The sequence below is a fragment of the Dipodomys spectabilis genome, unplaced genomic scaffold (assembly GCF_019054845.1).
Source record: "Dipodomys spectabilis isolate Male_0828 unplaced genomic scaffold, ASM1905484v1 ptg000001l, whole genome shotgun sequence".
Classification (NCBI taxonomy): Eukaryota; Metazoa; Chordata; class Mammalia; order Rodentia; family Heteromyidae; genus Dipodomys; species Dipodomys spectabilis.
Window position 1 is genome coordinate 22426571 of NW_024870678.1, and position 15039 is coordinate 22441609.

At 37.5% G+C, this 15039-nt stretch overlaps 1 protein-coding gene across 1 annotated transcript in view; it reads left to right on the plus strand.

Moving 5' to 3' along the window:
* Positions 1–4288: 4288 nt before the first annotated feature.
* The window catches only part of Pde7b (phosphodiesterase 7B), a 307803-nt gene continuing 297052 nt past the window's right edge, over positions 4289–15039 (plus strand). Inside the window, exon 1 of the mRNA XM_042702651.1 lies at positions 4289–4717. Within this exon, the coding sequence (XP_042558585.1) occupies positions 4697–4717 (21 nt within the window). The 5' untranslated portion in view covers positions 4289–4696. The remainder of the gene's footprint in view (positions 4718–15039) is intronic.

Sequence of the window (15039 nt, forward strand, 5' to 3'; positions counted from 1 at the left end):
ATTGGAAAGGCAGCATACTATGCAGTATCACTTTAATTTCTAATGACTATACTCAAATTGGCCCTCGTGCTCTTGGTCATCCTATTAATGCTTCGCTGGTAATTCTGGGGTTTTCTTCCAGAAAATTATTTTATATCTTTTCAAACCTCCACCACAGCTCCTATCCTTTCTCCTAATCAATATTGGTTTTAAATTCCAAATTCACTGAAGAGCTAGAAGTCACAGCGAACTTTCACGATCTTACACCACCATCACAGTTTTGCCCTCCTTTCTGTTTCCCAGGATGAGCCCTTGCTTCTTTCCAATGCCCGTAACTCCATGGTAGTTTTATATCATGGTTGAAACAACCTATTCATTAGGTCCTGGCTCTCAGGACTGAATATTCTGTTTAACATCACGTATGGTCGACAGCAAAGTGCAGCAGGGTATGAGCCATTCTGGAATCTCTAGAAAAGCATCTGTTTCCACATCCAGCCAGGTCATTGGTAAAATCCCATCCCTTGCAGTGATCAGAGTGAAGCTCTCATTTCTTGGCTGGATGTCAACTAGAAAACCACTCTGAACTGCCAAAGACCTCTCTCTGGTTTTGCACATGACTCTACAGCACAGTGTGTTGAATCCTTCTCAAACTTGGAACATTCTGACTTCTCCTTTACTAGATCTCTCTTCTGCTTCCATCTAGAAAACAAAATGTGTCTTCTGCTTTTAAAGGTTCAAGAGATTAGATTGGGCACATATGCACAACCCAGGAGAAAGCTCCCTGCTTTCTGACCTATAATTCCAATTATATCTATGACTTCAATTATATCTGCAAAGTCCCTTTTCTTGCATCAGGTAGTATATTTCCAGGTCCCAGAGATTTGGATGTGAATATTCTGGGAGGCATGTCCCACATTGCACTTCTGCTCCAAAAAATTCCCCTTTTCTCTTCTACATCCTCAATTACTTCTCACAAATGGTTCTTTTCAACTAATATAAAGATGACAATATTTTACCCATAATAAAAGATATGGCTTCCAATAACTTGTTTCTCAGTGGGGTTGTGAATGCAACACCTTCGAAAGAGCCATCTATACACCCAATTCCCAATTCTCCCATTCTCCATCTTTCACCTTTTCTACTGATTCTACCACACCATATCTGCTTTTATCAAAGTTTAGGTTATACATTCTAAACTTAGTGGTTGGTTCTTGGCCTTCATTTAGTATTTATTTTATTTAGGCAAATGCTCAACCCTTCAGTTTGTCTTCCAAGTGACCGCTCTCTCAGTTTTTCTGGTACTGTTGGAGGTGCTCCCTTCACTGGTTCTTCTTCGTATTCCTGGTAACTGTGGACTGCCTGCAGCTCTTCTGTCTGCACTCATTATTTTGGTAATCCCTCCCAGTGTGTGCATGTATTAATGACTTACAGATGCATATGTATAGCTCAGAACTGTCCCCTGGACTCCAGGGACAGCTCTGTGATATTGTATAGGAAAAGTTAACATACCCCTCTGTGTGGACTGTTCCTTGGCTAATATCAGCTCCATTCTTCCGTTTGACAACACCTCCATTTTTGGAGAGGTCATTGCCTCTTTTAACTAATATATATATATATACACACACACATACATATATACATTATGTATGTATATATGTACATATATATAGTACTTAGCATTCATTTAACAAATCTTGTTGATGCTAACACCAAAGTATAGAATCTTGCTGACAGCATGCTGGACACCACCAATTTGATCACTCTATTTTATCAAAATGGTCTATTTACTAGTTCCTCTCATCAACCTTGGCCTTTATACACCTTCTGTAAAGAGAATGTTAAAATTAAATCAGATCATCTTACACCTTGGCTGATTTTTTTTTAAAAAGCTACAGTACTTATAATGGCTTAGAAAGCCTTATATGATCTTCTCATATCACACCGGCAGTGAGACCCTCCCTCCCACCCCTCCCCCTCACCACCCTGGGTACTCTGAAGATTGTAAGCTTCTATCTGACCAGAGACTTTCTTCGCTTTATTATTTTCTCCACCATGTTACCATCCAATATCCTACCTAAATTTTATATTTATTAATATACTCTTACCATCATCAAGAGAATTTCAGTTTCATAAGGGCAAAGAATTATATGAATGTGTGTGCACATGTCTATGTGTGTCTGTGTCTGCATATGCATTCTTTATTACTCTATTTCCAGTATCTAATACTGTTACTGGTCCAGAGTATACAATAAATATCCATGGATGTTAAATGAAGCTCTAGAATCATTTTCACCTCAAAATCTGTTTCCTCATCAAGTCTTCCCCAAACGAGTAAACAACAATCCTCTCCTGGTTTGCTCTAACAGGAATGTGGGACTCCTGTCTTTCACATCTCATATCTTCAAACCCTGACAGTTCTACCGACAAGCACACACGCAGCCTTCCAGACTCTGGCCCTCTCACGCTCTTCGTTGCTCTCACCAAAGCCTAGGCCACGACATTTACTCACTTTTATTGCAATGGCCTTGTTACTGGTCTCTCTGCTTCTGCCTATGCTCCCTAGAAATCTATATTCTACACAGAAGAAAGAGAAATGCTGCCGAATTTATGTGAGAACGTGAGTGTTTTCGGGTCAAAACACTCAGTTAGAGTTTCCATCCTAGAATATAGCCTAAATCTTTTATCTAGCTATCAAATGTTTCGCAATCTTGTCCCAGACACACCTTCCTAAAGCTGTTTCTTCCTTTTGCTCATTTTTTCCCAGTCAGCCACCCAATCCCCGTGCCAAATCTCTTCACATGTCTCTGATCCTGATGCTGCTGCTTCTACCTGGAATGCAAATACATGTGACTTGCTTCTGGCCTTCATGTAGGCCTCAGCTCAAAATTGCCTAATCAGAGTGCTTCCCAGATCATCGCACCTAAAATAGCACACACACACACACACACACACACACACACACACACACACACACACACACACACACACACACACACTGGATTCCTATCTTCCTTCATCTCAATGCCCTTATTACCACTTGATATTTTATAGTTACTAATTTTTTTAATCTCCTGTCTCTCTACTTCTCAAAATTCGTAAAATCTATGGGAGAAAATACTAAACTCACTGCCACATTCTCAGCACCAGAAATTAACCCTTAACAAGGTTACTTAACCTTACTTAACTTAGATACAAGTATCCTCTTTCTCAAAGAATCAGTGTTAGTATCTAAAAAGGGACTGAGTGTTGAGTGTTATGCTACCCCTCAAACATTATTGTGCCTATAGCAATGCAGACTTCTGATTAGCCAGCGTGAGTCGCGTGTACCCTTATCATTCTGGCATTGGTGTGGAGCTGGCAGGAAAAGTTACCAAAACAATTCATAGATAGAAGAGGTAAGTTCTTGAATTTTTTTTAAAAGCTTCTGTTGGTAGAATTCAGGGTGGGGTAGAGGAAAGACAGAGTATCTGGGGGAGGTAAACACAACAGATGGGAGCCACAGAGATTTTCCAGAGTGGGAAGGAAAGTACAGGGATAAACTGGAGCTCCTGGCAGAAGAAGATCTCTAAATAACTGCACCTCACACACTCCACGAAAGCACACGCGGTTACCCCAGGCACACCTGCATGGCCTCACCTTGCTCTCTTCATCCTCCACTTCCTCCTCCTCCTCCTGAAGGGCTCCTGTGGGAAAAGCAGGGAAGATCTCCAAGGTGAACAATCCTGAGGCTTTACCCAAGAAACTGCAAAAAGCAGACAGAAGCAGGAGCAGATGCAGCAACTGACACATAAATTCTATCATTCACTACCTGTGCTGCGGCTCATCTACTCATTACGTACAATTCTGTATCCATGGCTTTCGGGATTATTAATAATGTATTTTTAGGCAAGGGTAAAACCAAATTAGTTCACAACTAAGCAACAGCTAGGGAAGGGGACATCTACACACACACACACACACACACACACACAGAGAAAATGGAATTCTTCCTGCTATTATTTAGCTTAGGAAATTTTTATTTATGTATTTAGGTATGTTTGTATTTATTTATGGCAGCACCCATCCCACAAGTTATCTTAAAAATTTTTTAAACAAGTATTTCTGAATATAGAAAGTGTTCCTCAGGTTCTCTTGAGAGCAGAACACCCTGGCGAATCACAGACACACACATTCTTCCCATAGTACAGTACTTGAAAATTAATAGCACATGCAGAGGAAAAACTAAACCCTTTGACGTCACTCTTGAAATGAGGAAACATAAACAGAAAAGGCTCCACTCCAGCGAGCTGCCAGCGTTGAAGCCGATTGGTCTCTGCTTTTCCTTGCCTGTGGCAACCGACAGCACCTCCCAGCCTCGCAGGCCGGCTGCCTGCCTGCTCACCCAGCCAGTCACTGGTCGGTCTGGGCGCTGCAGCAGGCTCGGCTCGGTCCCAGCACTGGTCTGGGAGCAAAGTGTCTTCACCCAGAGAGTCTTTCTGACCTCCCTTCCTGCTTGATCTCTCTGTGCGCTTTTGTGTTTCTTTCTTTCTCTTTTATTTTTCCCCCTCTTTCTTTTGTTTTATTTTTTTTTTTAGTTTTTATTTTTATTTTTTGGCATACTTATATTCCTAATCCTGGATGAAGTTGCTGGATTCTGCAGCACAAGTCTTCATGAACGAGCAGCACCGCTCAGCGATTCCACGCCACTCAAAGGTCACAGAGCAGCCACTATGGTTAAATGTCTTGTTTAATGGTTGAGGTATGTACAACAAATTTAAACGGCAAGCTCATTTCTCTGGAGAGGACAGACTCATTAGAGAGATGGCAGGATTTTTACTTAAAATGAACCTGTACATATATCTATATATATGTATATGTATTTGTCTGTGATTGTTCCTCCAGCAACCAGCTTTTGAATTTCCTTCCTTTTTTTCTAGGCGTACTGACTAAACATTTTCCCTTACCCTGAATTAACTGTTTGAGGGCAATACGATTGCATTCTAATCAGTGCAGTAAGAGACTCAGGCATTTTTCTCTGTACTTAAAAAAAAATCCTTTTTAATGAGTGCAATATTTGTTTTCCAATGTACATCTTATAGTTGGGTCCTTTTTCTTATTTATGGTGGAACATGGTAGGAAAATGTGGGTAAAGAGTTTGGTGAGGGTTGTGGAACAGGGACAAAAAGAGAAGTCGGAGCTTTCCTTGAGTTTATCATGTTGGTGGGTAGCAGATGACTAATTTAAGACATTAGTGGGAAAGAGGAAGCAGCTGGGCACAAATTGATCAAAGGTATCCGAATCCTAGAATCTGGAGGGGAAAAAATGACTTTCTTGTCTTGTTGTCTTCTAGTTTAAAAATGTTTTGAATTTCAAAGTCAACAGGCTAGATGTTGGTACTGAGTTACACGGCCAGTGATTCAGATCTTATTATTCACTCAGGAAAATAAAACTTTATTACCACTGCAAATTTTGCTAATTATCTTTTCTTACAACAGTTGAAAGCAGAGCCAGATATTTAATTAGGGACTTAAGTGATTGAGTCTGGGGACTAATTAATCATCTGAAAATTCTGTTCTTCATTTGGTCTGTCCAGGGCGACTATTGCAGTGATAGAGGAAAGCTCTTTGCACCAGGAGGCAGGCGTGTGCATTTGTATCCAGGAAACACACTAAATGCTGCAGGAGAGAGACGAACATAGGGCTAATGCTGTTTTCAGTGAGACATTATAATAGGCCCAAGGGGCTCTGCTAAAATAAAAACTTCTTATTCAGAGAAACAATTATTTCAAAGGCAATTCAAGTCATAGATGGCTTGTAATGGTTTCCTTCTTCTCTTCAAAGTTAGGCAATAGTAAGTAAGACAGGGCTGTTTGAAATCATTACCTTCCTCCCAAATGTCTTATTTGATTTCCTGAAGTTTCTATTCTCAGTTGTGAGAAGCAGCAATCTGTCAATGTGGGTCATGTTGGCAGGGCTACGAAACAAGGTTATCAAACATGTAGTACACTTCAAAGGGTTAACAAAATTAACTGCAGAAGACTGTAATGTACCAAGTTAGAACTGCCAAAATATTAGCTCTGAAATGCAGAGGCTGTGCTGTGAATGGACAATTGCTTTTCGGCAGCGCCTAGTGGGAAAACAAGGGCTTGGTGTGTTGCAAACGCCTAACTGCAGCTCCTCCATTTCCTCTGCTCTATCTTTTATTACTGGCTGGTGAAACAAAGACTGGTGTCAGTGGTTACAACCTGATAGACACTGGCTATAATAAAATGAAGTTCCTTTTTGTTGTGAGGAGAGGTCCGAAGTTAACTAGGTGCAACTGCAAAACCCCTATCTTCTTTATAAGAATTTTACTTGACACTAAAGCTGCCTGATATCAGCAGGCACTCATTTAGTTGAACTATTTGTGACAAACATTATTTCAGTAAAGTAGCACACAAAAACTCTCCTTTAAATCAAGTTACTTAAGAAAAGGGTGGAAAAATCCAAGGTGTGTCATGGACAAAACAATTATATGATAGCCTTACACCGTGTCTGGCACAAAAGCTATCCATTGTGGGGACTCCATAAAAACCTAGTTAAAACGATTGCTGGGGATTTACCTAGAATATATTGTAAATTATATAAATAATTTCCAAACAGGGCTTTTTTAAAAACCACTTTGAAAAACGTAGTCTGGTCTAAAATATTACCTAGAGAAGAACTTCGAAAGAACAGGGCGTTGCATACCTTGACATGTTACATTCAGCCAAAAGGACGCCAAAAGTCCAAAAGTAAAAATGACCAAGGTTCCTCAACATGGAAATGTGCTACCTGGAAAATGCTTTGGACTAGGACTTTGTTTTTCCAAAGTGTAATTTGTTGTGAGCCGAGCTGAAATCACAGGGGAAGTGGCTTGTTAACTCACAGAACATGGTGTTGGAAGGAATTTATTAAGTAGTAAACTAATCTCAAGCATGACTAATAGGGCTTCTCTAGAGCAAAGACAATTGCCAAATGTGAAGATCAGAGCAGGCAGGAACATTAGTGTGGAAGACAACAGTATTCCATGAGCTTCAATGCACATTGCTGAGGTAGGTAACAGGAGGGAAACTTCTATGTATATAAATTATTTCCCAAAGAATTCATCAGCTCGTGCATCCCAAAGATCTTACAGAAAGGAAGAGTCTCTCCAAGAAGATACAACTACTGTCAGAGAAAGGACCTGACAGGTGGAGATTTACCTGGCTCCTCACACACTGGTGAGACCATCTCTAACAAGGCCTCATCTTCCACATAAGAGTAGACCTGGGTTCAATACCATAAGGTTTCTCCAAGCATCTCCTTGCTTTGACTCATGACATGATATCTACTTGTTATATTAACAGTCTTAGAAGTGACTGATAAGCAAATCTGAGTAAAAGAAGGGGGAAATGCCATAAGAACCTAGACCAACTGAGTGAGTGCTTTCAAATAGAAGGAAATGTGTGTTGAAGTTCTAGTGTTAAATCAATACATTCATGCTTTTAACTTTGCCAAGAAGTACTGAAATATCTAAATGGTTTAATTTGTACTGAGTGACTGCATGGCGCAAACTAAAAGAGCAGTGAACAAAGATGAGGACCAGAGAGGCTATCCTCACACAGACAGCAACTTACCCACCGTCTCTAAGCCACCCACTTAATCTTGACCTCAATTTCCTCACCTGAAGAAGGAACTGTTTATATTGGGTTACTTCTAACTAAACATTTGTTTAGTTTAGACTTTATAGAATATTCTTAGACTCATCCTTGGCTTTGTTTATATATATAAATGTGAAAATGACAAACTTTTCATTCCAAAAACATGGTCTCACTTTTTCAATATGTCATGAGTTTTGTGGAGCTGAACTGAAAATGAAGAGAGGTAAACAGTGTTTCCAATCTGCAGGAAACTCATTCTGCTTGAACATAAATACAAAGGAGTAGACCTGTACAGACAAATGGAGAAACAAGGAAAGTATATGAGAAAGGTAGTAATGAGAAAAATCTACACAGAAGAGGTAGCCTGATGCAAGTTGAAATGTAAGAAATGCAGTTTTGTATCTATATAGATACTTGTTTATACCATGCTTTGATATGATCATTGAGGATGTTGCTACTCTGTTGAGTTCATAATTGTAGTGGCACTCTTTAAAAATTGGAATGGTATTGGAAGTTTGGCCATAAGCTGGTTCAGCCACGGCACCTGCCTGAGATGGTAAATCACATTTTGCTTTGGAATTGTCTACTTTGTCCCTTGAACTTAGAAGTCTAGGAATGACAGGAAGCAGGAGTCATTTGAGAACATTGAGAGAAGTTCCATGGCCCAATAGGCGTTTGATGAAAATTAGGAAGATTCAGAACAGTGCTGGGCTGGAGCTCTGGCACACCATGGTATGAATGTGCCAGGAAATCGCCAAGTTGCCGGGAAGTTTCAGGTTGTGGCTCTGAACTCCCAGAGATCATAGTAGGAGTTTAAGCAGATTTCTTAAACTCTGCTCAGTTTCCTAGTCTTCCTTGCTGGCTGCCTTTGTCTTTCCAAATTCTGTAATCTACCTAGACAAGCTCAGGACTGAACCATTAGCATATTCCTTATATATATAGAAGTGGGAGAGAGAAAAACAAGATTGCTAGAGAGGTTTTGGTGGGTTTTCCTTGTATAAAAGTAGTAATATTTAATTTTTCCTTCCAAGTACTTAGTAAATTCATGTAAATCTTTTTTCCATTGAATTCTGTTCAGTTTTTTTGTTATTAATATATTTTGTGTTTTACATTGTCACAATATCATAGATATAAGAAATACATAAAATATCCTTTCTTTGAAATTTTTCTACACACACACACAGAGTTTATTCAAAAGTAAACAATTACACATGACTTAGATATACTCTCCAAATTTTCTTTCTGGTATGGGAGGGATGGTTCACATCTGTTTTGGCATGAGGAATGTGTTTCCATGGGTCCAAATGTGTAAATGAGAAGTCACTCTTTTAATTTAGCCTTAACCTGGTATCTAAAGATACCAAATGGTAAATGGTTGCATACTCTTTGACCTTAGCAAATCTTAGTCTAAGAGCACTTATAATTCTTTATTTTTACACTATTTTAATACAAGAATCAGAAACTATCTGAACCTACAATAGTGAATTATTGAATCCATCACTTTAAGTCCATATAATAATATACAGTATAGTTACATACAAGAATGAGATAGATCTATATGCAAAACACTGGAATGATTTACCAGATGTGTTTATTAATCAGAAGAATACTGCATCAACACTGGTATACATGGTTATGTACATTTATACACATTCATAGAAAATGTCTGCTGAGTCAGATGAAAATAGGGCAATAGCTTCTGGAAGGGCAACTGGAATATGGGAAGGGAGAAAAACTGACTTTTCCTGCATTTCTGAGGAATTGATCAACTATAAATTTCCCCGTATAAATGTTGTTTCATTTTTAGTGGAAAAACTGCCAACATTTTAAAAATCATTTCATGATCATTTCAAGTTGAAAGAAATGTTAAAGGAAAAAACCAAAAACAAACAAATGAACAAAACCACCAGATACTCTGTTCTGCTTCTAGTTTCCTTCACTAGCTTCTTCCTTCAACCCCATTGGCTCATCATACAGCTTGAGTAGTTTGGCATCACTTTCCTCAAATAGAAAATGAAGAATTTCATCAACCCCAACATTATTTACAGCATGGAGAAATGTCCAAGAAGCTTTTACTCCATTGTGTGCTCAGCCCTTTGAGAGCTGTCTCCATACACCGAATCTACATGTTTTATTCTATGGATATTTTCCTGGTTTGTTATAGTTTAGCTAAATTTTCTGTTTTAGAATTGTTTATATGGATTTTTTTAATTAATGCAAAACTTTTATTTTTCCCAAATAATATTGAAGGAAACTAAAATTATGCTATAAAAGCAGTTATTCACAAAACAGTAGGAAACACTACTTATATAGGAAAATTGTGCAGTTATACAAGTAATTAATGCTGCTTTAGTTCAAATATGATTTATACATTTCTTGAGTTTCCAGGAGGGGAAAAAATAAGACCTTCATTTCCCTTTCTTATTATGCCATTTGCCAGCTGGGTCTCCCGTCAGATGAAAGAGCTCAGTCATTCACAAAGTGTGGACAGCATTCTCATGAAAAGAGAGGCTGCAGTAATACAGAGGTCCGGGGAATGCCTCCTTCTAGAAGGGTCATTGAAGGCAAGGAAGAGGTGTTTTCTATGCAGTAGAAATATAGTGTATTTCCTTGTTCTTGAGATTAGTGTTCTTGATTTTTCAATGAAATGAAAATATAAGTTCAACTTTGTTTTTGTTCCATTTGGAAAAGGTAATCATTCATCATTTAAAAATTTGATTTGCTAATTCTTTAGACATTGATTGTTGTATTTGGAGCCAGGGCTCATTTAATGTAAATCTTTAAAAACTAAATAAATTAAATTCACTTAGTAAATGAAAAAAGCAATCATGGGTTATTTTCAAACTACTTGTATATTTTGTTTAGAGGAAGAAAAATCAAAGAAGGAAAAAAAAACTCAAACAGGATCAAACATTTTCAAAGTGCCTTGATTTTGTAAGCTAAAGCTCTGAGTTCAAATTCCAGACACTCAGAATGATACTTGGCTAACTTATTTAATGTGGACTTTTAATAAGTCTCTAAAACAATAATTTACTGTGATTCTAAAATTTCTGACTTTCATCTTGGAAGTTGGCTCAGTGGTAGAGTGCTTGCCTCACATGCATGAAGCCCTGGGTTCAATTCTTCAGCACTACATAAGCATAATAAAGCCAGAAGTGGTGCTGTGGCTCAAGTGGTAGGGTGCTAGCCTTGAGCTTAAAACCTGAGGGACAGCTCCCAGGCCCAGAGTTCAGCCCCCACGACCGACAAAAAAAAAAAAAAAAAAAAGAAAAGAAAGAAAGAAAGAAAAAAATCTGACTTATTTTTTTTTCTGTCAGTTGTGGGGCTTGAACTCTGGGCCTGAGCGCTGCCCCTCAGCTGTTCAGCTCAAGGCAAAGCACTCTACCACTTGAGCCACAGTGCCACTTCCAGTGGTTGGTTAATTGGAGATAAGAGTCTCACTGACGTTCCTGTCCTGTCCGGGGTGGCTTTGAACCTCGATCCTCAGATCTCAGCCTCTTGAGTAGCTGGGATTACAGGCATGAGCCACCGCTGCCCAGGTGAAATTTCTGACTTTTAAACTCAGTTCAAGACACAAATGTCATATCACTTCATTCTCAGTTCTTTTTTTGGATTTTGATGAGTTTATTTTGTTTTATAAAAGCATTTTATTAGCATAGATTAATTGTAAAAGGGAAGGTTCATTGTGACAATGTGTCCTGATCAAGCTCACTTCTCCCCCACCCTCCCATACTCCCCTACTCCGTACAACATTTTCAATAGATCTCATTGTTCTATTTTCCCATATGCAAACAAAGTCCTTCACCAGATCATTCTTGTTAGGTCATGAGGCTTAAAGAGGCTGAGATTAGAGGATCTCAGAAAGAGAAAAAAAAAATGTGTGCAATAGAACCCATCACCAAACCACTTCAAAAACAGCAAGTCTGGAAGTATGGCTTCAGTGGTAGAATGCCTGGTGAGCAACTGGTAAGGCCCTAAGTTCAAACACCAGTTCCACCAAACAAAGAAATATTTGATGAACCATTGATCATTTTTGTGTACAGTGTTGTATGCTTCAAATATTAAAGAGACATAGAGTTTTGCTTCTGTTTGAATGTATGTCTTCCCAAATTCAAGTTCAGGGCATGTGATTCCCAATAGAGCTGTGCCAGGATGTGGAGCTTTGGAAACAGAACTCCAGTGAATTGATTAGTGTGGTCACCACACTAGTGGTTGGGTATCTTGAGAAGAGATTGTTATAGAAATGGTTGCTCTCCTCCTCCCTTTCAGGCTTACTCTCATTCTTTCTCCTTCTGCCATGTTATTATGCACCATGCCAGCTGCCAGTGCCAGGCTGTGTACTTCCTAATCTCTATGATGGGGAGACTATATTTCCTTTCTGTATAATTTACTCAGTACTGTGTGTTTTGTGGTAGCAACAAAAAATAGAATAATACAAGTAGAATTGGAAGTTTTTAAAAAATTTTTATGTATTAAACTATAGCACACAGAACTGAAAATTACCTAATATGTAAACATGTGTTACTTGTTCAAAGTGAACCTCTGTATAACAAGTTAAGAAATGACATTTTTATATTTCCATCACATCAGAAATCCCATAATGTTGTCCACATTTCAATATTGCATGTTGAGACTCCATAGGTTATAGCATATAATTGTATTTTGTTTCTTTTCTTTTTGGGGGAGGGGCAGGGTTGAACAGTCCTGAGGATCAAACTTTGAGCCTTACTCTACTTGAGCTGCACATGCCCAGTCTTTCTAGTTTTAACTTGTGTTTGATAGGGTCTTATGCTTTTGCCTGGAGTAGACTAAAACTATAATCCTTTTACCTCTACCTACAAAGATGTAGATTCTTTTGATCCTGTACATAGCATAGTTGTAGTATCCAAGGATATTGGTAGTTACATATCTTCCTTTTAAATGCTAATTAACTTTGTTTTATTGTACAGGCTAGGAATACTGGTGGATGATATTATATTATATTATGCCCAATCTTAAAAGGATGCTTTCAACATCCTACCATTAAGTATATTTTCTATGACACTTAGAAGTATACTTTTATTCCTGCTATACTAAGTGATTTACATATTAAAACTTTTATTCTGATGTCTATCCTAACTGTTCCCTTTTTATTTGATTATAGTGGTGGTTGAGGGTGAGTGGTGTATTTCACTGGTATAGTGGTGGATGATTTTAGAATATCAAATCAAACTTGTAGCCCTGGAATAAATCTAACTTGGTCATCATGCATTGTATTCCTTTATTTAAAAAAAAATCCCATTACCTATATTTGAATTACTACTATTTTTTAATTGAAATTTTATTGATGGACAAACTGTCTTTTATCAAAATTTCTCCAGGACATTATGCTTTTGCTGTGACTTTATTGTTTGGAAATGGTATTCTTTTAAAAAAAGCTCTCTGAGTTTATGTAATTTCACTTTTCCATAAATATTTGGTAATATTTAAATATTTGTAAAAATCCATATGTCTGCATATTTTGTGGTTAAGATTTTTAGTTACAGTTTTATTTATTTTATTTTTATTCATTTATTTTAAAAGTTTTTTATTATTGTTATTGTAAAAGTGATGTACAGAGGGTTACAGTTACAAAGGTCAGGTAATGAATACATTTCTTTTTGAACACTGTCACCTCTTCCCTGATTTTCTCCCAGAGTTTTACCTCCTGTCCCTCTTCCCCCACAAGCTGTATAGTTCATTTTCAACATAATGTCTAGTGGGTATTTTTATACCCTTTGCTACACCCTTTCTCCCACCATTTCTGTGCTCCCCCATGCTCTCCCCAAAATAGATAAACTTGTCTAGAAGACATAAAGTACAGAAATCAAAAACAATGACAAAGGAGAAAAAATTTTAAAATTAAAAAACAAAACAAGAAGCAAAATAACAAAAAAACCCTCTTGTTTCCAGTTCATTTCTATAAACATCATTTCATATGATCATATGCACATAGCTATTGAGCCTTTGTGATCCTCTCCTAAGAATATCCTCCTTTGGTCTGACTGTGTGAATGTTTAGAAACCTGTATAAGTTATTATGTACAGGTGTAATTTTTTGCCTTTTATCATCCATTGTGTTTACTTGTAGATTTATAGGTACATTCTGATTACTACAAATGAGGGAAAGAGTGCAATTTATGTTTCTTTGGGTCTGGCTTACTTACCTTAATATAATTTTACCCAGGTCTTTCCATTTCTTTATGAATGGTAAAATACCATTCTTTCTGATAGACGTATAGAATTCTAATGTGTATATATACCATATATTCTTGATCCATTTGTCTACTGAGAAGCATCTGGGTTGATTCCATATCTTGACTAAGCAATGCTGCAGTGAACATAGCTGTGCTGGTAACTTTAGTGTGGCCTTGTTTGTGGTCTATTGGATAAATGCCCAGGAGCAGAATTGCTGGGTCATAGGGTAATCCTATGTCTAGTCTTTTTTTTTTTTTTTTTTTTGTGGGTCATGAGGCTTGAACTCTGTGCCTGGGCGCTGTCTTTCAGCTCTAGTGTTCTATCAATTGAGCTACAGCACCACTTCCAGTTTTCTGGTAGTTTATTGGAGATAAGAGTCTCATGGACTTTCCTGTCCCAGCTGGCTTTGAACCACAATCCTCAGATCTCAGCCTCCTGAGTAGCTAGGATTACAGGTGTGAGCCACCATTGCCTGGCCTGTCTAGTCTTTTGATGAACCTCCGTACTATTTTGCAGAGTGGTTAAACAAGTTTTCATTCCCACCAACAGTGTAGTAGCTTTTCCTTTTGGCTACATCCCCATCAACATCTGATATTGTTAGTTTTCTGGATAATGATCAATCTAACTAGGGTGAAGTAAACTCTCAATGTCATTTTGATTTGCATTTCTTTTATGATCAGAGTTGTTGAACATTTCTTTTTTTTTTTTAATTTTATTTTATTTTATTTGAGAACATACTATACAGAGGGGTTACAATTACATGGGCAAGTTGAACATTTCTTCATTGTGTCTATTGGACATTCTTACTTATTCTGAGAAGTCTTTCTTTAAGTCTTTAGCCTATGTATTAATTGAGTTTGAGAGTTTATTTTAGGAAGGCTTATTTTATTAGCTTTAAATATATTTTAGATATGAGGCCCTATAAAAATCTTCTTCCATTCTGTGGATAGTTACTCAAATTTTTAATTAAATTAATTCAATTAATTTATATGGACTACTCAGATTTTCTACTTTTATTGTGAATTTTGGTAAATTTCTTAGGCTTTGGGGTTTTTAATATTTTTCTTTCTTTCTTGTGAATATATACACTCAAAACAAAAAATATCATCCTAACATGGTATTAGTTGATTCTCCTAAGTTTTAAAAGTTAGTGTTTCTTTATCAGCCCGAAATAATTTCAATTTCAATTTGTTTTAGGATCCATAG